At 62.6% G+C, this 21,115-nt stretch overlaps 1 protein-coding gene across 1 annotated transcript in view; it reads left to right on the top strand.

Moving 5' to 3' along the window:
- Nucleotides 1–2,120: 2,120 nt before the first annotated feature.
- NIN (ninein) overlaps nucleotides 2,121–21,115 on the top strand; it is a 53,709-nt gene continuing 34,714 nt past the window's right edge. The window contains exons 1-6 of the mRNA XM_067295183.1: nucleotides 2,121–2,211; nucleotides 6,705–6,908; nucleotides 9,562–9,643; nucleotides 13,312–13,487; nucleotides 18,312–18,351; nucleotides 20,152–20,342. Coding sequence (XP_067151284.1) covers nucleotides 6,726–6,908; nucleotides 9,562–9,643; nucleotides 13,312–13,487; nucleotides 18,312–18,351; nucleotides 20,152–20,342 — 672 coding nt within the window. The 5' untranslated portion in view covers nucleotides 2,121–2,211; nucleotides 6,705–6,725. The remainder of the gene's footprint in view (nucleotides 2,212–6,704; nucleotides 6,909–9,561; nucleotides 9,644–13,311; nucleotides 13,488–18,311; nucleotides 18,352–20,151; nucleotides 20,343–21,115) is intronic.

Genomic DNA, 21,115 nt, shown 5'->3' on the forward strand with positions numbered 1-21,115 from the left:
CCGGGCGTGCAAGATGGGCGGCTGCCACCCGGCCCCTGCACCGGGGGCTCGCCCCGCTCCACGGGCTGCGCGGCGCACGGAGCCCGCTGTGCCTTTTGCACCTGTAACCTCCCTTCTTGCCCTCTGTGCCCCAAAACGGAGCCGCTTCCCGCGGGCCTCCCTTCCCTAGGGATACCCCGTCACAACGCCCGCACCCAGCGGATGCGCACCGGGATGCTGGTCCCCTCCGGTTCCCATTTCCCCCCCCCCTTCCCGGCCGCTGCTGAGGCCGCAGCCCGGAGCACAGCTCGGTGCACTGATGCGGCGATGGCGGCCGACACGGGCACGACCGAGGATGTCCCCGGCGGGTGGCAAAGCCACCCAACTGCGACCTGCGCGGGCTGAACGTGGGATGGCAGCAACGAGCCGCCGCCGAGCAGCCGCAGCAGCCGGGCCGCTTGGCCGCGCTCCCCGTTGCTTTGTGCAGGCAAAAAAAGGCGAAGTTTGGGGTCGTGTCCCGCACAACTTGCCCCCGCGGGCGCGCAGGACAGCGAGCGCTGGGGCCGCTGACTTCTGCGGCTGCTTTTCCTGCCCGTTTATTTTTCGCTGCCGGTTTGGCCGTTTTGCTAATGCAGCTTTTCGCCGACCCGGCGGAGGTTCCCGGCCCGACAAAGGCGCCTATTGTGCGCGGGAGGCGCAGGCGACGCCGCCGAGGGCAGCGCGGCGCTGCGGCGGGGGGGGGGGGGGGGGGGGGGGGGGGGAAGGGGGGGTCGTCGCCTCCTTCGCCGCCTCCTTCCCCGGCGCACGCGCGACGGAGCGAAAGGGGAGAGAAAAATAAATAAATCCGGATGCCTTTGCTAACAGCCGGTGCTCAAACCGAGCCAGGAATTTGCCCCCCGCAGCCGGGTTTCTGGGATTAGCGAGCTGCCGGCAGCGGCCCCGGGAGGAGGAGGAGGAGGAGGAGGAGGAGGGGGAGAAAGGTCCCGAGGCTCGCCGCAAAACAAAGCGCCAGATGGTCGCCACGCCGGCATAATGTGCGGCGCAAAAGGGTTTGAACCGGGGCTGAGAAAGCAATTGCGGAAAGAGAGAGAGAAAGGGGAAAAAGAGAAAAAAGAAAGAAAGAAAGAAAGAAAGACCCCCCCCGCCCTCGCCGAGTGTCAGAGCAGAAGAAAGCCGTGGAGAAAAATGGCAAATGTTGAAAAACAAAGCGCAAATCCCTCCCCCGGCACAAAGCCGAACATCTGTGCGGCAGAGCCGCCCTCTGCGGGGCCTGGTGCCGTCCCAGCTCCCCGCTGCCGCCTGGGGATGCCACTCTGCTCCGGGGTGGTGCGGGGCCCACAGTGGGCACTCGCTGGCACCAGCACCGACGCCAAGGGAGCACCAAGAGCTGCCCGGCCGGGACGGCATCCTCGGCACGTGGCGGTATGTGGCCCAGGAGGGCCTGGCACTGGGTCCGGGCACGCGATTCACCCGGCAATGCCATCCCGGGCCGTGAGCAGACCTGGAGGTGCCATCCTAGGGGATGAGCAGACTCAGGGGCGCCATCCCAGGGGATGAACGGACACAGAAACATCATCTCGGAGGATGAGCAGACCCAAAAATGCCATCTCAGGGGACGAGTGGACACAGAAACGCTACCCTGCGCCATGAGCAGGCCCAGAAACACCATCCCAGGGGACAAGCAGACCCAAAAACGCCGTGCCAGGGGGTGAGCAGACCCAGAGGCGCTATCCCAGGGGATGAGCAGACCCAAAACTGCCATGCCAGGGGATGAGCAAGCCCAGAAGCGCCATCCTTGGGGACAAGAAGACCCGGAAACACTGTCCCGGGGGTGGTCAGACCCAGAAGCACCGGGGCGGGGGACAGCGGGGAGCTGCAGGGTCGTGGCCCAGGAGAGCAGGGAGCCGGGCTGATGCCGCCCTGGGGTGCAGGACGGCGGGGGGTTACGGCGATGCCACCCGGGGTGCAGGGCAGCGGGCACCGCGGCGGCGGCGGCGGCGCACAAAGGCCGGCGGCCGCCGCCGGTCGCCCCCGCCCCCGGGCCGCCCCCGCTCCCGCCCCGGGGCCGCCCCGCCGCCGGGGCCGCCCCCGCCGCCGCCCAATAAACGCGGCCGCATTTGAACCGGGCGCCTCCCCCGCGAGCCGCGCCCGGCCGCTCCGCTCCGCTCCGCACCGGGAGGCTCCGCTCTGCACCGCGCCGCGCACCGGGAGCCGCGCCGAGCCCCGCGCCCGGTGAGCCCCGCGCAGCCCGCGGTGGGGGGGACCGGCGGGGCCGCCCCGTCTGGTGCCGGGAGCAACACGGGGCGCAGCGCCGAGCACCGCGGGGAGGGGAAGGGAGGGGGGGCACCCCGGGGCGGCGGGGGGTACCGGGCCCCGCGGGAGGCAGCCCCGGTCCCGGCTCCGGTCCTGGCGGCCGCGGCCCCTCCTCCGCGGGTGGTTCCGGGGCGCAGCCCGCCCCTTCCCGGTGGCAGCGGCGAGCGGCCGCCCCGACCGCGGGGGCGGGGGGGACGCTGGGTTTTTTTTGTGGGGGGGGGGGAAGTGGGGTGCATTGGAGGGGGTGTTTTGGGGACCGGGTGCCCTGGGGCCGGTGGGCGCGCTGGGGGGGGGGCAGGTGGGTGCTTTGGGGGAGGTGCGCGTTGGGGGGGGCGGTGGGTGCAAAGGGGGCGCGCTGGTGCCCGGTGGGGGGGGGGGGGCGGGCAAGTCCTTGCAAAGGCCCCGCCGTCCCCGGCAGTGCGCACGGGCCGGTGGCCGCGGTCGGGCCCGTCCTTCCTCCCTGGGGCTCCTCGCAACCCCTTTCCTTAAAAAAAAAATGACTCATCCGTCTCCCTCAGGGCCCGTCATGAGAGAAAGGCTTTAAAGCAGCAAAAAAAACATAGCGGGGGGGTTGGGGGGGGCCAATTCTGCTCCGGCTCGGCCTGGGCGCACTTAAAGCCGCAGAAGGCGTCGCTGGGGGCACCGGGCGCAGCGGCAGCGGGCGCGTCCGCCGCCCGTGGGAAAACGCGGCTCCGGAGCGTCCGGGCAGGCCGGAGACGTGCCGGGGAGCGGGGGGTGGGGAGCCCCCGGGTCCCGCGTGGGTTTGCGTGGACGCGCCGACCCCGCAGCGAGAGCGGCTGCGCGGCGCCGCCGCGGTGATTCAGCGGCCGCGGGGCCGGGGCCGGCGGGATGCGCGGGCGCGGGATGCGCTGGCTCCTTGCTCCGCTTCGCGCAGGTGCCGCGTTCACGGCGCCGGGGGCCCCGGCGGCAGCTGCGGGCGCTTTGTTCCTTCTCCCAAGGGCCCCTTGCAATGCAAATACCGCGGTGTCGCGCGTGTTCAAAACACGGCTCTGCCGTCTGAAGCTGTATTTACATGCGTTGGTGGCGCTTTGTGCACCGTCTCGCCTCGGCTCCTCCGCTGCCGAGCGGCGGCTGGTTAATGCCCTTTCTCGGCCCGTTTCGGAGCGGCTGGGCCAGCTGCGGGGTGAGAAGCGGCGCAGGTTTAGGGCAGAAATGACTCGGAAACGGGCAACGCGTTGGGAGCAAGTGGCAAATCGTGTCAGCTCCGATGCAGCCAGGATGTATGAGCCATTTCATTAAGGAGAGGTGATAACGAGGCAGATGAGACAACCCTGGCAGCGGCCTCTTGTTTTGGTGGCTGCTGTGCACCTTGCAGTAAAACCTGGTGTTCAAAGCCAGGGTCCCCGGGCTCGCTGGCCGGCCGTGTTCATGCGTCATCCGGGCTGTCACGGCAGCGTGGGGAGAAGGGCAGCAGGCCGCTTTAACCCGGCACGGCCTTGCTCCTTGGCACGGGAGGAATGGTGCAAAGCAGGTACGTGGCGGGGAGCCGGCGTTCCCGCTTCAGAAGCGGCCCCACGTTACGGCTCTCCTAGGCACTTGCACGCTCCTGATTGCCGGGTGCTCGTCCACGTTGAGGCAATAGCGAACGGTGGTGAAAACGGCATCAGTGCCCTTCCTTGAAAGCAATTACTTGTTTGAGGACAGCTGATTTATAAATACAAAAACGTATCCTGCAGCGCTGTACCCTGGAGAAGCGTTTTCAGAGTAGTGCAGCCGGGACGGGTGGGATCCGGGCAGAGCCTCGCTCCCAAAGGCATTACTGGAAAGCTTCTTCCACTAAAAAGTGGCAAACGTGCTGCTTGTGTTTTACGTATTGGCGCAAAAAAGCACAGCGCTGACTGCGTTGTTTTTGCTTGGTCATGCTGCTTGTTGAGCACGTAACCTGCATCTTCATCAGCGATGGGCTGCAGCTTGAAGGCTGGTATCGATTCAAGGCACTAAGTGGTAATTACCACTTAAGCCTGTGCTCTTTGAGTTAAATTTAGCTTAGAATTTAGTCATTGCGGGCCTCCACCTGGCATGCTGCGAGGGTTATCCAGCCTCCGGAGGGGGTAGGCTTAAAGGAAGGAAAGAAATGCTAGTGAAAACTTCCTCTTCTCGTCATCCACGCAGCTGAGGGCTTGGCTTCCCCAGAGCTGCCCTAGGGAGAGCAGAGAGCCTGGCCTGAAATAAATGCAGGGGGGTTATAATTCCCAGTAGTTTTCCTAAACCTGTTTTCTCCAGGGACGTTTGCAGGTGGCTTTTGCGACGTTAAGCTTGTTGCATGCTTCCATGTGCAGTTTCCTTGGAAAGGGCCCTTTCTGGAGGGGTGGAATCCCTCTCCAGGGCAGTGCAGGGATGTCTCCCTTGGTCTCCGCTAGCCGGCGAGCGATGCCGCGGAGGCTGGAGCCTGCTGAGTTCAGGTTGTCCCTCGCCACTCCAGCGATGCCCGCTGCCGCCTCCCAAGCCATTTCGGGGCCCGTCGGCCCGTGGCGGCGGCGGGAGGCTCTGCTCCCCCTGCAGCACCTCCGTGTCCTGCCCGGCTGCTGCTCCCTGCTTTCTTGCCGGCATTCCCAGGGCAAGTTTGGGGCTGCGCCAGGGAAGCGGGGTTGGCTCTGGAAAGGTCTACGGGGGCTGGAGGCGGCTGAACCTGAAGCTCGGAGGCTTGGGAACACCTGGGAAACGGCGGGGTTTGGCATCGGCTTTCTTACAGGCTCGGGACCTGGGGCTGCCAGCCCAAGAAGGGGACTCTTGCCGGGGGGTGCCCGAGGTTTCGGGCGCCCCGGGGTGCACTCGGATGCCCAGCACCCCTGTTCCCGCGGCAGGTGTGGGTGTTTGGCTAAAGCCATGCCAGGCTCCGGGGGGAGCCGTGGTGACTCTGCGGTGTGGGAGGGAGCAGCGGGGAGGCGCCAGCGTGGCGCTGCGGCCCCGGCACGGCGTCGAGTCACTCGGTGCCACCGTCCTGGCCCCCGCAGGGCTGCGGCAGAGGGTGAAAAGCCATCAGGGTCCGGCCGGTTAGCGGTGCTGAGCTCCCGCACGGTGCAAACCAGCCTCAAGGACGCGGCCCATCCGCCGCGGCGGGGGCTTCCCCCGAGACTCCCCAAACCTAATTATCAAGCCACGTTCTCGGAGCAGCATTTTCCGATTAAAGCCCCTGCTGCCGAGCGTGCCCTGGAGCTAATTTAGCGGCACGCGGTGCTCTGGAAGAGCAGGGTTTCCCCGAGGCTGCTTTGGGAAGGGGGGGGGGCAGGCGTTGGGGTAATAAAATCAGGACGGGCCCAGGCGTCCGGGTAAGGCGCTTGGCCGTGGCTCTGCTGGGGGATGCGGCTCCGGTGCATCCCACCCCGCATCCGAGCGCTGCGGTGGCTCCTCGAAGCGGTGGCCGCGGGGCCGGGAGCCCGGTGAGGTGGCGGCGGTGGTGGCAGCGTGTCCCCCGCGCGCACAAAGGCGGCTTTGTGGTTGTGCCCCGACTGCGTCGCTCGGCGGCCCCAGCCAGGAGGGGAAACTCCACGAGCGGGTTTAACGAGAGGGTGCCGAAGCCTCGGCGCTGCTGCCCGTGGATAGGAAATTTCACCCCCTGCTTCCAAAAACACCTGGGCCTGGGGAGTAGGATTAGCGATGGATTCGGTCAGTAGCTCCCAGCTGGATAACAGATGCAAAAACTTGCTGCCTTGGGAGGGAGGGAGGGAGAAGCGCTGGGGCAAGCGCCTGGGGTTTGCTCGCCTGGTCCGGGAGGCGCGTTTCCGCCGGCTGGGGCGCCCGTGCCGGGCTCAGCTCCCACGCAGGGCCAGGCTGGTGCCGTGCACGGCGCTGCAGCACCCTTGCAAAATGCGGAGCCCAGAGCTGGCCCCTCGCACCCAAAAAGCCGTGCTGGCTGCAGCGCTGGCCCAGGCGGTGACCGGCACGGATGTGTCCTCCTGGCGCTGCATCCGCATGGCGTTGCTGGTTCGCGGTGCCCGCGCCGTGCCGAAGGCCGGGGCGAAGCTCCTGCAGGCTGGCTGCAGCCCGGGAGCCGGGTGTTGGGTCGGGGTCGGGGCGCGAGGCGGGCGCTCTGCTCCCTAGGACGGCAGAAATGCAGGAGCGGCTTCGGCACGGGGATGCGTTTTCGTGCAAGTAGGGTTTTGCAGCGCGGGGGGGAGCGCGTGCGTGCATGGTGCGTCCCTACGGCCCGGGCTGTCTGCGGGGGGGGGGGGGTGCAGAGGCAGCGGTTGGGGATTTGCCGTCCTCCCCGCTAAGCTCAGCCCCGTTGGCTCCGTGCCGCCGCCGAGCCTCAGCTGGAAGGTTGTTTTTCTCCTCGCTAACGCAGCCGCAGCAGCGCCCGAAACACCTGGGAATCGGCGGCGGCGCGGGGGAGCCCTTTCCCCCCCCGCAGCTCCTCATCCGGCGCTCGCCGGCCGCCTCTCTCCCCGCAGGCGAGCGCGGCAGGCGATGGGATGGACGAAGCGGAGCAGGACCAGTACGAAGCACGCCTCAAGGAGCTCTTCGACAGCTTCGACGGCACGGGCACCGGCTCCCTGGGGCGGGAGGAGCTCGCCGACCTCTGCCACGTGCTGCACCTCGAGGAGGTGGCCCCGGCGCTGCAGCAGACCCTGCTCCGCGGCAATCTCCTAGGCAGGGTAAGGCCGGGACGCGGGGGGCTGGATTGGGCTGCTCCCAGCCGAGAGCAGCGTGGCCCTGGAATAGGTGCTGCCCAGGGAAACCTTCCCACGGGGAAGCCCAAGCCTGGGACTGGCGCTGGCTTAAACGCCCCCAGTTAAACCAGCGGGGCTGACGCCTACCTCAACGCGCTCGCGTCGCCCTGGAGCAGGGGATGCTGCCGGGCTCCAGCAGCTGCTAGCGGCGCAGCCGGCTTTATCCCTGTCGCCCGGTGCCCGCGTGCGGCTGCAGTCGCTTTAAATCATCGGCGATGCCTTGCGCAGACCCGTCGCTGCGGTTTTCTCCCACCCTTCGCCTCAAACTCTATGGAGCAAACGTGAAAACATCCGGGGGATCTGCCCTTTTTCCTAGAGATCTTGGTCAGCTTCTCCTGCAAACGAAAGCGCTTGGTTTCACTTTTGCTATTGCTTAAGCTACAGCTTAATGTGATTTTCCCTGCATACACCCTTTTTTTGGTTTCTTTCGTGGGGTGGCAAGGTCTTTGCGTACGAGATCCTGCAGAAGCGCCCGTCACCCGCAGGGCTGAGCCGTGCAGCCTTGCATCTCCATCGCCGCCGGGGCTGGCGGCTTCGGACGTGGCTCTGATCATCTCCACCGCGGCCTCTCGTCACCTTCCTCCCTCTGCAGCAAACCGTGGGAGCTGGCCGCGGGCTCGGGAAGCGCGGAGAGCCGGGAAAACCGCCCCTTCCCGCAGCGGTGGTGAGCAGGGAGAAGCTGTGGCTGTATCTTCCCAGCCTGAAACGCGTGAGCGCAAGCCGCCCGGCGCGAATGTCCCTGCGCTGCTGGGCCGTCTCGCGTTACGCCGTTCCCATCGGCCTGAAACCGGAGCGCCCCTGCGGCTGGCTGCTCTCTCCGGGGTGGCCCCTGAAACGCAATAACCGCTCGTTAAAATCGGAAGAGGGAGCGGGCGAGCCGAGGCTCGAGTTCCTCGCCGAGCCGCGGGTTTCCTACGGCAAAGCAATTCCCTCGCCGAGCAAAGCGTCCTCTTCCTCGCCCGCCTGCAGCTCCTAGTGGAGCCGGACGGAGATCTCCGACCTCTCGGATGGCAGCCCCCGACGGAGCATCCTGGGGATGGAGCCCCGCGAGGGACCGTTTTGCCCACGGAGCGGCAGCCCGGAGGGGCTCCAGGCTTTGCTGTCGCACCGGCGTGCGCGGCCCCTCTCCCTCCTCGCCCGGCGCTCCGGGGATTAGCCGGCACGCGCTATCTCTAATTCGGCGCGGCTCTCCAGCGCCTGCAGCGGAGCCGGCCCGGCCCCGCATACCTTTCTCGCACACGATTTTGCACGGAGGCGATGCCTGAAATAATTCCCGGCATTCCAGCAGCAGGGCTGCTTCCTCGGGCCACTGCGGATAGCCGCCGGGCCGCAGGTGCTGGGTGCAGACGGTGTCGGAGCACCGTTAATTAGCAGCCGCAGGGGCACGGCGTTAATCGGGCTTTATCGGCGCTGGAAGCACCAGCGCGAGGTCCGAGATGCGCCGCCCTTGGCCACCGCCTGTCCCCTTCGGCCGCCCGCAGCCGGGGACGGAGGTGAGGTTTTGGCGGCGGCATCGCCACCGGGACAAGGTGGTGGAAAGGGAGGAGGTGGATGCACGCGTGCTGCCACGCTCCCCCAAATCCCCCTCGGTTTTTAGGCCCTTGTTTTGCAGCAAGTGCTGCGGTTGCCGCTCGAGGCCCCCCCCTTGCAGGAGCCTGGTTTCGGAGCCTGGCGGAGGGAGCACGCGGCATCCGTGGCCTCGCCGCATCCCCTTCCTTAATGCTTCTCGCAAAACACAAGTCGCTCCCTGCCCCGAGCTGCTTATACGCTGCTGGCGCTCCGAACCGGCGCCGCTGGCTCTGCTCTGCCCTCCTGCTCGGCGTGTTTGTGCAAGCAGCTGCTGGCAGCAAGGCGATTTTCGTCGTCGTTTTTTTTTCCTAACTTTGTTCAATGCTAAAAATTCTCCGAAGACTTATTTAGCTGCAAGAGGGATCGCGGGAGCCGGCTCTGCCTCGCTGCCGAGCCGTGTCGGGTGGCTTCCCCAGCTGTCCCGGGATTTTCCCGGCGCGCCGCCTGCGAGCTTGGCATTGCTCGCGTGCCCCCGGGCGGCTGCAGCGGCGCCGTAGCCCCCGCCTCGTGGTGGTGGGGCCGGAAGAGGCTTTCCAGGAAGATGCACGTGGCGAAGGGTGCCGGCCGGACCTGCCACGAGCTGGAGCATCTCCACCGGGGAGGCCAGCAGCTTCCCATGGTGCCGGGGCCAGCCCATAGCTCGGCGTGGGGACTTCTCTTCTGCCGGAGCAACGGAGATGCTCTCTGGGGCGCCCAAGGCGTTAGTTTGGCTGCTCGCTCGATGGAAGTGTTGCCTCAATGGGTTAAAGCGGTGGCTTTGGGTCATTCGGTGATAATTCTGTGATGCCATGTCAGCGCATTGCACGTGGTGGGTTCTCCAGCCCCGTGCGCTGGGTGAGCCGAGGTGCGTTGTGCCCCTCGCCGAGGTCCCCGGCGCTTGCAGCGTCTTCGCTCAGTGCCCCGCATCTGGTCGAACGAGTAATTTGCTTTGCCTGTCTCGGTGCTGGGTTATCTGCCCGATGTTTAATTATCCGCACCGGTTGATCTCCTTTCTTTGCTCTTCCCCCAGGTCCACTTTGACCAATTCAAAGAAGCACTTATCCTCATCTTATCCAGGACCCTGTCAAATGAAGAGCCCTTCCAAGAACCAGGTAACGAGAACAATTTTTGCTCGGAAAAACTGACCTGGGTGCCAAGATGGGTGTTTCTCCTGGGTGAGATGATGTTTGGACACAGGGCGACGGTGGAGTTGTGGTTGGTGCTGGAGCCTGGTGCAGCTGCATCTTCTGAGCTGTTAGATATTTATACCCTGTCCCCATGATGGAAATGCCTGGAGAGGCATGTGCTACTCTGGAAGGCCCATCTCGGGGGATGTGGGGCATGCAGGAGGTCCTGCAGCACGTAGGCTTCCCGGAGTGCCGCGCTGGAAAGCTTGTGACCTGCTGAGCAGTTTGGGGGGGGACGCAGGGGAAGGTCGTGCTTAGGTGCAACGTTGGCCTGGGACTTGGGCAGTCACGTAGGGAGAGATTTGGGTGTCCCGCGTGTAGGCATCTGGCACTGTTTGAGATGCTGGAGATGCACCATGGCTGGGACGGGGTCTTTGGCTGTCTAACACTGCTTCTGGAGGCCAGGGATGCTGCAGGCCATCTCCAGCATCTCCAGCTGCTCTAGCGCTGCTGCGGCTCGTTTTCCCGGCCGGGGATGGGGCTGATGTGTCCTTGCTCTCCGCTCGTGTCCTTGGTTCAGGCTGCAGGCGCTCGGAGGCAGAGGCTGGCGCCAGGGTGACGCAACCCCGGTGCCGCTGCGGCAGCTCCGGGCTGCTCGTCTGCCCAAGCCACCGCGAGTCCCTTGGCCGTGTGACTCCTTCGTCCCCTAGAGCCAGCCGTGCCTGTCCGGAGAGATGCTGCGAGGCCCCCAGCACGGCAGCTGCTGGGAATGGGAATGCTGCTCCCATTGACTGGAGCTGGGGGGGGGGGGGGGGGGAAGCTTTAAATGCCCTTTCTGCTTCCTTGTGATTGCAATGAGCAGGGTGACCTCAATTCCGTAGGAAGCTTCTCCGAGGTGTCCGTGCGTCTCCCCGGAGACGGGCACCCGACACCGGCTGACTGCTGCGAACCTTCAGCCCTGTTTGCTCCTTCCTTTGTTTCAACCTGCTTTTAAAGCAGGACTTGGGGGTTTTTTTTAAGACTTTCCTAGGCCAAAACTAGCCGGCGGGTCGCTGGGGCGTCCCCGGCGGAGGGGGCAGCGCCGGGAGCCCCGGGGTGGCCGGGGCCAGGGCTGAGCCCCCGCGGCTCCAGCTGGAGCCCGGAGCTGCCGTCGCACCTGTATGTAAATCCCGTAATCCTGCCTCTCCCGGGGGCGCCGGGGCCCCGAGGGGAACCGGCTTAGCCGGGGAGCCGGAGCGTAAATCTCCGCTCGGCACTGCTGGGGGAGGCTGCGGGGGGCGGGGGGGGGCGGCCCGTTTCGGAGTCATCTGGCCTCATTCGGCGAACTCAAAACCATCCCGCGCTTGCTAATGAAGTCGGCCGGCAAACGGCAACTTTCCACCCCAAAAAGGCTGCAAAACACCCAGAGCCCCGGAGATGCAATTGCCCGCGTTGATGCCGGGGTGATCCCGGGGCGGCGGGATGCCTCCGTCGGGCAGGCGGCTGCAGGGACCGCGACATCCGTGTCGGCCCCCTGATCTCCCCGAAACACCCACCCCGAAAACGGGGGTTTTGGGCACGCGACGGCTTCCGATGCTCGGTGCGGGAAAACGCTGCCTGCCGCCGACGGGGGCGATCCTCCGCGCGGGAAGGCGAGGATCAGCCCGTCCCTGGCTCCGCAGGGCAGAGCGGGATTTAGAAACAACTTATCTAGCGCAGAAAGGTGGAAAATCGAGTGCAAATCCTTAACCGTGGAGCCCGAGCGGCTGAAGAGGACGGCGGCGGCGGGGGGAGCTGGGAAGCGGGTGGCTTCCCTGCAGCGCGGGTTTTTCCCGCAGGACATGGGCTGGGATGAGCTGCCGGCTCATTCCCACCTTGGTCAGGGCTGGAAGAGGAGAGGAGACCCCGGTGTCTAATTAGATGCCGGCTCCGAAGCGTGCGCCTCGCGGAGCCCAAGGGCTGCCGAAAGCAGGGAGGCTTCGACCTATTTTTTTTCCCTCTTTTTTTTTTTCATTTTTTCCCTCCTCCCCTTCCTGGGTTTCGGGTTAGCAGCGCAATAGCTGGAGCCTGTGGGAAGCAGCTGCTTGCGAAGGGCAGTGCCAGGTCCCAAGAGGAGCCGTCCTGCCGCGGTGCGGAGACCTGTGCTTCCCGGCGTCCGGTGGACCGTGCGCCTGTATCGCCTGGCACCTCGACTTGGACGTTTCCCTCCCGTTTCCTTGCGCGCCGCTGGAAACCTGCGTTTAAGAAGCTTTTTCCCAGCCTTCCTGATGGGTTGTGGCTGGGGACGAGAAACTTGGCTCAGCTTCCCAGGGAGTTTTCCGCACCCTGGGAGCACCAGCTGCTCCCTCTGTGCTTTTTTTTTTGGCGTTTTCAGGGTTTCTTTGATATTTGGACAGGCGCAAGCGAGAAATAGCGCTGCAAGCTCTGAAAGCATCGTCGTTTCCCGCGGCGGGGACAGACCCCCCGTTGCGAGCCGGGGTCCGAGCGTGACCCCTCTGCTCCCCCCCGGCCTCGTGGGGGGGGGGGGGGCCGCGGTCCCCGGGCTGCGGAAGGGTTTCGCTTGCGGCGCGGAAGCGAGCACGTGGGCGCGGGGGCGCACGTGGACGCGGCGCGGGGCGGCGTATCGCTTGCCGGCCTCTACGCGCTCGAAAACAAAAGTGGCAAAGAAACCCTCCCGCTTCCGCCTCGCCGGCTGGCACAATGGCACGGCACAAAGGCACCTGTGTTTTCCGCCTATAACCTGATTTTTTCGCAGCTCTGCTTCTTAAACGTATGAGCCGTCGGGGTGAATTGGCTTGGAAACACGTGAGCATTTGGAAATCTGCAAGTATTTTAGCAATAACTCCATTATTACTAATTTTCCCTGAAATCTTTGCAAAGATGGACGGCGGCGGAGGTGCATCCTTGACTTTGGGAAATGATTTTTTTCCTCTGCTAAAAAAATAAAACCCCCGCAACCCTCTTGTGCACGGGAGGGAGAAAATAAACGGGCGAGTGAGGAGCCGCAAACGTTAGCGTTCCCGAGGGAGCCGCTCGGCGGCGATGGTTCGCCGTGGGGCCGGCTTTCGTGGGAGCGACGAGGTTCGCTTTTGCGCTGGGGGCTTTTCCTCCGCCAGCCCGCCCCGCCGCGGTCTCCCCATCAGCGCGCTCCGTCGCCCGGCTTCCCTGCGCGAGTCCCAGCCGCGGCGGATCCCGCTCAAACACAGGCGCCGCGTTTGCTCCCCGGAGCCGCGGCGCGGACGGATGGATCAAAAGCGCTCCTCGGCCTGTGTATTTTATAATTCATTGCATAGCTAAGTTGCAGGATATTTTTTTTCCCTCTCTAACAAGCTTGAAGCCTCCTTCCATATCTGAAGGAATATTATCCAGGAGGGCGTTGGGGCGGGGGGGCTGCAGCCCCCGGGACTGAACAGCTTCCCCCGTCCTTATTAGCGGTGCGCTCTTGCGTTTATTTTGCAGCAGAGCGCTCTGCAAATAAAACTTTTAAAAGCCGCCGCTGCCTCGGTGCGCTGCAAGCAGCAAAAGAATAAAGAATATCGAGTCCTGGGGGGGTTTTTTTGACGGTAAGGTTGGCAAACGGCGAAAGCAAGCGCGGCGCGGCGCCTCTCCTCTAATTGCATCCCCGGCTAATTTGGGCCCGGCGTCACCCACGCGCTCTGTTCTCGCCTCCGCAGGTTCCTCGCCGGAGGCGCAGCCCAAGTTCATCAAAGGCGGCAAGCGCTACGGCCGGCGCTCGCTGCCCGAGTGCCCGGCGCCCGCGGGGGGCTTCGCCGAGGTGACCGTCATCGCGCCGCCGCCGCCGAGCGAGGGAGCCCGGCCTCCGCACGTCGGCACCGGCGGCCGCGAGGAGGTGAGCGGGAGCGCGGGGCGGGCGGGCGGACGGACGGGTTTGGAGGTCTCGCCTCAGGGCGTCATCCGCAAACTTCGCTTTTTTTTTTTCTCCCCCCCACGGTGTCTTCTTGCCTCCCGGCCATCAAGGCTGCGGTCTCCTCTGCCAGCACCTCTTCCTCCTCCTCCTCCTCGTCCTGCCCCGGGTGCCTGAGCACCAGCGCCGCCAGCCCGTGATTAGCGGCGGCGGCTGCCATCCCGCCTCCGCGTCTAGCCAAGCGGGGGCCGCGAGCAGACGGAGCATGTCCTCGGCATGCGCGGATGCTCTCCCGAGCCGGCGGGACACGTCGGCACGCGCGGGGGCTGATGCTGGCTCGCAGCCTCAATAGCGGGCGGTGTGAGCAGCGATACGGTCCGTAACGTGCCTTTTCCCTCCCCTTTTCCCACATGCCTTTGAGCGGCTTGGGCTCCACCTCGCCCGCAGCAGAGCCTTGCTCCGGGTTCCCAGGTTTCCCATCCCAAGCGTTGTCTAAACGAAGCCGAGCTTTAACCGCCGGCACTAAGGAGGGACTTGCCACCAGGGCCGGCTTGTTTTCCGGGTGCTCCTGCTCCTGGCAAGGCTGCGCCCGGCCCTGGGGATGCTAATCCGGCTCCTGGCGCCGGCCCCGTGCGCCGCCCTGACCTGGGGTCCGTGTTAACCTGCCCGACCCCCGGGGGAGCGATGCCTTGGTGGGAAGAGGCTGCTCAAATTTAATTCCTTCTGTAGCTGTCAAGTGGGGGTAAGAGGTTAGTCCGGTCGCAGGGTCAGGCAATTAGCTAAATTGGTGGTTAACTGTATTGCGTTTCCTATCGGCTCCGTCGTTCTCCCGGAGGCGCCTCCCCGGGTGGACGGGATGGTTAACGCTATCGCAACCTGAGCGAAACCTGGAGGGATTTGCAAAATCCTCCCCCTTCCGTCTTTATCCGCGCTGCTATGGGTCCCGCGAGCCAGAGCCTCCCGGCGCACGGGAAAGCACGTCCGGCTGAAATGCCAGGCAGAGGCTCCTACGGCAGCGACGCTCCCGGGCTCAACGTAACGATGGCTTTTTCCCAGTTTTGTCCTGCTGCGCGCACAAACACGTCGCTGGCTCCGCTCGGCCGGTCTCTCCCCAGCTCCGGGCGTTTGCCAGCCGCTGGGAACTGGGGCACCGGCTTAACTGGTGCTTGCTTGCAGCCTGTGCCAATTAGCAGGGCTCAGGCCTCGGCTCGTGTTGCAGAGCCAGGGAGCGCCCGGCTCTCCGGAGGATCGGATGCCCGGGGAGGCTCCGCAGCCTCCATCCCTGCAGGCTTCCGAGACCGAGCTGGAAGAGGCGCAAGCAGCCGGGTCCCAATTCGGTGCTGACCCTGCTGCAAGCGCAAGGCTCCTGGCTCCCTCCCGGCCGGATGGGTCTGAGGTTACTAAAAACACGAGCTAGCGGGAGGCGAAACGGGAACGACCGGCAGCTTTATGGATGTGGCACAAGCGATGCTGCCACTGTGAAAGCACCTGGAGATGGGAGGTGGAAACCGGTGGTGGTCGGAGCTTCCCAGCCTGTGGCTGGCACCGCGACCGAGCCGAGTTTAATGCTACTAAAAGCTTTTTATTCCTGTAAACCCTTCCAGGAGGGTGAGGCTGAAAGTCTTTGTCTTGAAGTCTTCAAAGCGCGACCGCGAGGGTCCCAAAGCCCAAGTGTCTCGGGAGATCAGGAGCAGTACGTAATCGCTTGCTGGAGTGCTGCCTCCCCGCGAAGCTGCGTGCGTTGATGCAACTCTGCTGGGACTCAGCTGCGCTGCTTTACAGCTGAAAATAACTTGCTGGCTGTATTGCAGGGATTTGCCGTCTTTTAGGGGTCTTTGTTCTGGCTGCTTAGATGAGCACACCGATCTTTCTGCAAATGTGCAGGGAGGGAGGAAAAAAAAAAATCGGAGCCGTAAACGTCAGCGCGAGGGATCACCTAGCCATGTGCAAAACAGAAGAGGCCCAGTGTGCGCTCCTGACCGTCATTTTAATTAGCAATATATTCTGGTGGCGAACAAAGGTCCGTCTTGCTGGAGCAGATGGCCGGGTGGGAGAGGTTGCCGAGGCCGCGGCGAGCGAGCGGCGCAGGCTGCAGATGCTCGCCCCGGCTCGGAGCCGGGAGGCGGCGAGCATTGAAAGCCCCGGCCATCTGCCGCTCGGGCCGGCGCGGCGCGTGTCTGCCCGCATAATGCGTTCCCCAAATCCCTGCCTCGTGCCCCGCGTCCAGCTGGAGCACAAAGGCGCCGGGCCGAGCGTCCGCCGCGGGAGCCGGCGGGTGCCCGCGTGCTATTCAGCCTCTTCTGCTCGTTTGGATTTATGACGGTGCCGTGTGCTGTGGTTATTCTTGGCTTTTTTTTTCCCCCCCTAAGCAAGTCCTTGGAGCGAGAGCTTCCAGAGCTAAGTGGCCTAGTTGCATTTAACCCCCCCCCCCCAAAAAAAAAAAACCCACGCTGCTTATCTGCAAAGACCCCAAGGCAGGTCAGCGGCCCCGCTTGCAAGCGCTGCACGGATGCGTACGAATCGGGACGCGGGCTGCTTGCTTTGCTTCCGCGGGTGATGATTTGGTGGCACCTGCTGCCTTGGTGTGTTGAGCTTCCCTGCTGGCTCATCGGCAAGCTGGGGATCCGCTCGCCGCGGCACCTCGATGGTGCAGAATTGCAAGAGCAGCGCTTGTCCGGGCCCAGATACGCAGCGCTCGGTGCGGTATTTATATATGTTCTTGGCTTTGCCCAGAACATCTACTGGAGCTGCAAGCTCCAGCCCTGCTCCTGAGCTGCTGGCCTTCACGTGCTCGCACACGGGTTATGTTTTAAAGAGGCGCTTGCTCCTCAGTTGAAGAGTGCCCGCTGCCTGGGAAGCACGCGAGGGGGATGAACGAGGACCGTACGTAGGGATGTGGTCCCTTATGTGCCGTTGTCCCCAGTGGGGTGCCCCGCTGCTCGGCCAGGATCACATCTGCATGCAACTCCTGGCTTGGGCAACTCCTTGCCACTCCTGCCCGTGGCAGGGGAAATCTGGGCTCTTGCTCCCTTCATTTCCCCCATTTCTGCCTGAATCCGTGCTGGGAGAGCGGTCGGAGTCCCCTCTTCGGCTGCAGTCCCCCCCCGGAAGCAGGGGCACAGGCGCTGCCACTTTGTGGTCCAGGAGATGGTGAAACAGAAGCAAGCAGCAGAGCTAAAAAAAAAAAAAAAAAAAATCCTCCAATGACCTAATCCAGTTTCCCTGGCAACGCTGCAGATTAATGGCTTTTCGCCGTAATCTGAATGAGACGTATTGAACTTTTATATGATGATTTAGAGCCCCTTTATGTCCTGGGTGACTTTGAGTCGAAACCCATCGGTCACGTGCACGTCTAAGTATCCGCTCCGAGCTGCGGGGAAGGAACATCTGCCCGTGCTGCTGCCGAAATAGCAGTCGCTGTTGCTGGGCATCGGGTGTTGAGTAAATACCGTCCGCCGGCACGAGGGTGGCCCAGACTGCAGACTGCCGCGTGGTGCGCGGTAAATCATTCGAGTGATGTAGGCTAAATAAACCTGCGAGCGGCTCCCAGCCGGTGGCGTGTGCAATGGCTTTTCCAAGCCCAGGAGCCGTGCAGCGCGGTGGGCGCCTGCCCAGGGGGATTGCTGCCCTCTTCTCCCTCGTCCTTCCTCCCTCCCTCCGGGCTGGGGCTCTTGCCCCGCTCCTCGGGCTGCATGAGCTGATGTGATATCGCTGTGGAGAAGCAGGATGGTTTAAAACCAGCAAAGAAGGTGGTTTCTCTCCGCTGCCTAGCTCAGCGGAGAGCCTGGCTCGGTCCTGGCCGGGGCTGGAGAAGGCTTTTTGGAGTGGGCTTAGCCAAGCGCAGGCAGATGGGTGCCCCCCCTGTCGAAATGGGAAGCATAAAGCGGGGGAAGCTTCATTTCCCCGGATCATACATGCTCTGGGAGCAGATGTCCTGATCGTGCTCGCGTGAGCGGGTTCATTGCAGCGTAATTACGCACCGCTGATGCGTGATCCCAGGTGCCCTGGATGCTGGGTTTGATACCAAGGGCTCCTCACCCGGGACCTGCTGCACGGGGCACCGCATCGCTTGCAGGGCCGTTGGGAGCTGCAGCCCTTGCTTCCTAACGCCTCGCGTGGGCGAACCCGTGCTGCTTTAATTGGGTCGGACAAGCGCGTGGTAAAGCCGCCCTGACGCTCAAACTGCCTGTGCTGTGCACGCTGGAGACCTGAAGCGCGTGCTGTGCTTGTGTCCCAGCAGGAAAGTGGCCCAGTTCACAGGCTAGCGTCTTCCACCAGTTCCTACCAGGGCCACGCGGGCTCCGTGTCGTTGTTCTGCGCTGGGAAAATAAGGCTGATGCTGCCTATAAGGAAAAGATTAACCCAAACCCATCCGAGATGGGTAGTGTGCATATGCAGTATGGGATCTCCCATGCTTCCTCGCCCTCCCTGCCACCCCGGCAGGGTGAGACACGTGGGATGGCTTGCTTGGAAGGCTTAAAAACGGCAAACCCCCTCCCTTCCCCTCTCCCCGCTGACCTCCCGGACGCTGCTCTGATCTGCCACCGTACCTCCTGCGTGTCCTTTGTTAGGATTTGGGAGTCTTTTGTGATAGCTGGGGTGCATCCGCGCCGAAACACCTTGCGTGCCGCAAGCAGGCATCATCAAAAAGCCTTGGGCTGACAGCTTGGCCCGCGGGGACCACGGAGATGAAAGCCTCGCGGCATCGCCTGAATCCTGGAGCTCGTTTGATGTTGATTGTGGAGTCTCTTTCATGTGGGTGATGCCTCGGAATAATAATAACTTGGGAATCTTTTGTTTTCTCCTCAGCACTGGAAGACGCAGGACAGTGAGGAATACGAGGCAGAGGGTAAGAGCAAGCACCTGCATTTGTTTCATCTGCGCAGCTGGAAAGCAAATAACCAAAGGGAATTATTGAGATGGTCCACAAGCGTGGAGGCTTCGTGGCTGGCGAGCACTGGGCAGAGCAGCAGCTGGGCCATCCCGTGTCTCAGCGCTTCCCGGCAGCCACAGCCCTCCTTAGCTCCCCTTCTCCTGGTTTCTAGCCTGCCTCATCCCCAGTTAGCTCCAGCCGCTGTCAAAATCGGCACAGCGCTGCAGGATGCGTAGGGCAGGGGTGAGGGAAGGTGCTGCCTCTGCTGGAAAGGAAAACAGGCAGGAACGAAGCTGCCTGCGCCCCCGTGTCTCCCCGGCCCCTGCGTGGCCGGGCTGAAGGCTCCGGAGGGGCTCATGCCACTTCTCCACGTGCTTCCCACGGTTTGGGAGACCTCGGCAGAGCCGCTTGGCCCCAGAGCGTAGCCAGGACAGGGCCCCCCTTGCTTTGGGGGCTGAGCTGGGTGGTGGATGCTGCTGGATGTAGTGGAGCGCGGTGGTCACTAGATGTCAGCGCGATTTAATCGTTCGTTCCCTGCTTTTCCTGCAAGGGGAGCACGGCCGGGCTCCTGGGTGCCGGGAGGGTGCGGGGGACCGAGCACGGTCCTGCTCCGGTTTGGGAGACGGCTAAAGACTTGCTGCATGGGGCTGGTTCGCGCAGGGGTGCTCGAGGGAGAGACCCCCAAATTAGCCCGCGCAGGGGCTCAACGCAACCGAAGGCGGGCGAAGCTGCGCGTGGCAGCGCCCTTAGGAACAGGCTCTGGGACTTAATTGCTTCAAGACCTTTTTCCATATTTCAGTCGCTATCCAACCCCTCCTGCCTCCAAGGGGATCCATTTTTTTAATTCCAAATGCTGCTTTACCAGCCTCTTGGGCGAGGTAGAGGATAAAAGGGGGTGGCCAAGCAGCTGCGAAGGCTCTGAGTGTTTCGTAGCTAATGGGTCTGTAAGTGCTTCCAGCTGGATAAGATTGCCCTCAAGGTATTTGCTGGGGGTAGAGGAAACGTGTTCATCTGATGGCTTTTTTCCCCCAGAGTTGTTTGGAAGTACTTAGAGCAAAACACACGCTGCTGTTTGCACTCAAAGCGCGCAGGTGCTGCGGGCAGCCTGGTCTGGGGGCAAAGCTTGTGCTGAGGATGAGAACTTGAGCGGCTGCCTGAGATCGGCTCCTGCGGATAATCGAAAGCTGATCCGTGCTGACACACAGCTTGCTCTGTCCTGTCCCTTGATCCCAGCGAACGCCGGGCTCCGGCTTCCAGCTGTGTCTCCGGAGCCCCTTGGGGCTGTGGGTTGGCTGCAGCCTTCTCCAAGCTTGGGATGGAGGCGTTGTCTGGCTGGGTGATGGAGCATCCAGGTTAGATGCTGTCCTCCATCTGCTCCTTTCGCTAGTCTGGTAGCATTGCCCAGCTGACACTTATTGCTGTACCCCAAAATTACAACTGTGCTCTGTGCTGGATGGGGTAAGGCAAAAAGAATCACAGAATGGTTGAGGTTGGCAGGGACCTCTGGAGATCGTCTAGTCCAAACCCCTGCTCAAGCAGGGTCACCTAGAGCAAGTTGCGTGTCCAGATGAGGTTTGAATATCTCCAAGGATAGAGACTCCACACACCTCTGGACAACATGCTCCAGTGCACAAGGCTTCTGAGGGCCAAGACCTGGCCAAAAGCACCAAGGACGTAGCTCCTGTGCAGCTCACGAAACCCCCAGCTCACCTCGTGGTTGCTTTTGCACTGATAATTGCTAATGAATCCGTTAAACCAGGGCGGTTGGTGTTTCAGGCCAGCTGCGCTTCTGGAACCCGGATGACCTGACGGCCTCGCAGAGCGCCGCGGTGTCGGCACCCGACTGGGTGGAGGAGAAGCTGCGGGAGGTCTGCGAGCACCTCGGCGTCGCCAGGGACGGCCACTTGCACAGGAAAAAGCTCGTCTCCATCTGCGAGCAGTACGGCCTCCAAAACGTGGACGCGGAGGTGAGCGGCCCTGGGGGCTTGACGCCGGGGTGAGGGTGGCCGGGGCTGCCCAGAGTCCCACCAGCATCAGTACCTGCTCCTGGATTTTATGCACCCTGGCAAAATTTATCATGCTGTCGCGCATAAGCCTAAAAAGAAAGTGCTGACTGGCAGAACTTCCACTATTTAGAAAGCAGGTTTCAGCTCCAGTTCATGGTTTTCCAATGAGTTTATGGGTTTCAAACCATCAAATGCATGATACTGCTCTCATAAAAGGCAGTTACCGGCCTTACTGGCACTGTAATGGGCAAGTGTCCTCTCCTGAGTAAACTTTTGTTTAAAAACGTATCACGGATTCTCGGCGTGTCTCCTTAATCCCAGGAATGTTCTAGTTAGGAAGTAGGTATTTAGTAAAATATTCGTAGATGGTTGCTTTTGACTTTGTTTGCAAAGGCCTGAGGGCTATTGCTGTGATGCAGAAAAAGTCCATGAGTAAATTGCTTTTTTTAATAAAATGTTCTCTTGTCAATTTAGTATTCAGTTTTATTAAAAAAAAAAAGTTTTACATCCTAAAATAACATTTTTTAATGATTTTCTTCATGAATTTTGTTTCTGAGTGGGTATTCCTTTGCAGCATTTGCAACAAAACGTTTTCAGGATATTACAAGGGGAATCTGAAAATGGAAAAAAATAGAAACTGAAGGCAAAGGAATAGGAAGGGATTAATTTTAATGTCTCTCATCCTAATAAGCTTGGTTCTTCCTTAATTAAAGAAAAAAAGGCAGACTGCCCTG

This window comes from Apteryx mantelli, chromosome 4 (assembly GCF_036417845.1).
Source record: "Apteryx mantelli isolate bAptMan1 chromosome 4, bAptMan1.hap1, whole genome shotgun sequence".
NCBI lineage: Eukaryota > Metazoa > Chordata > Aves > Apterygiformes > Apterygidae > Apteryx > Apteryx mantelli.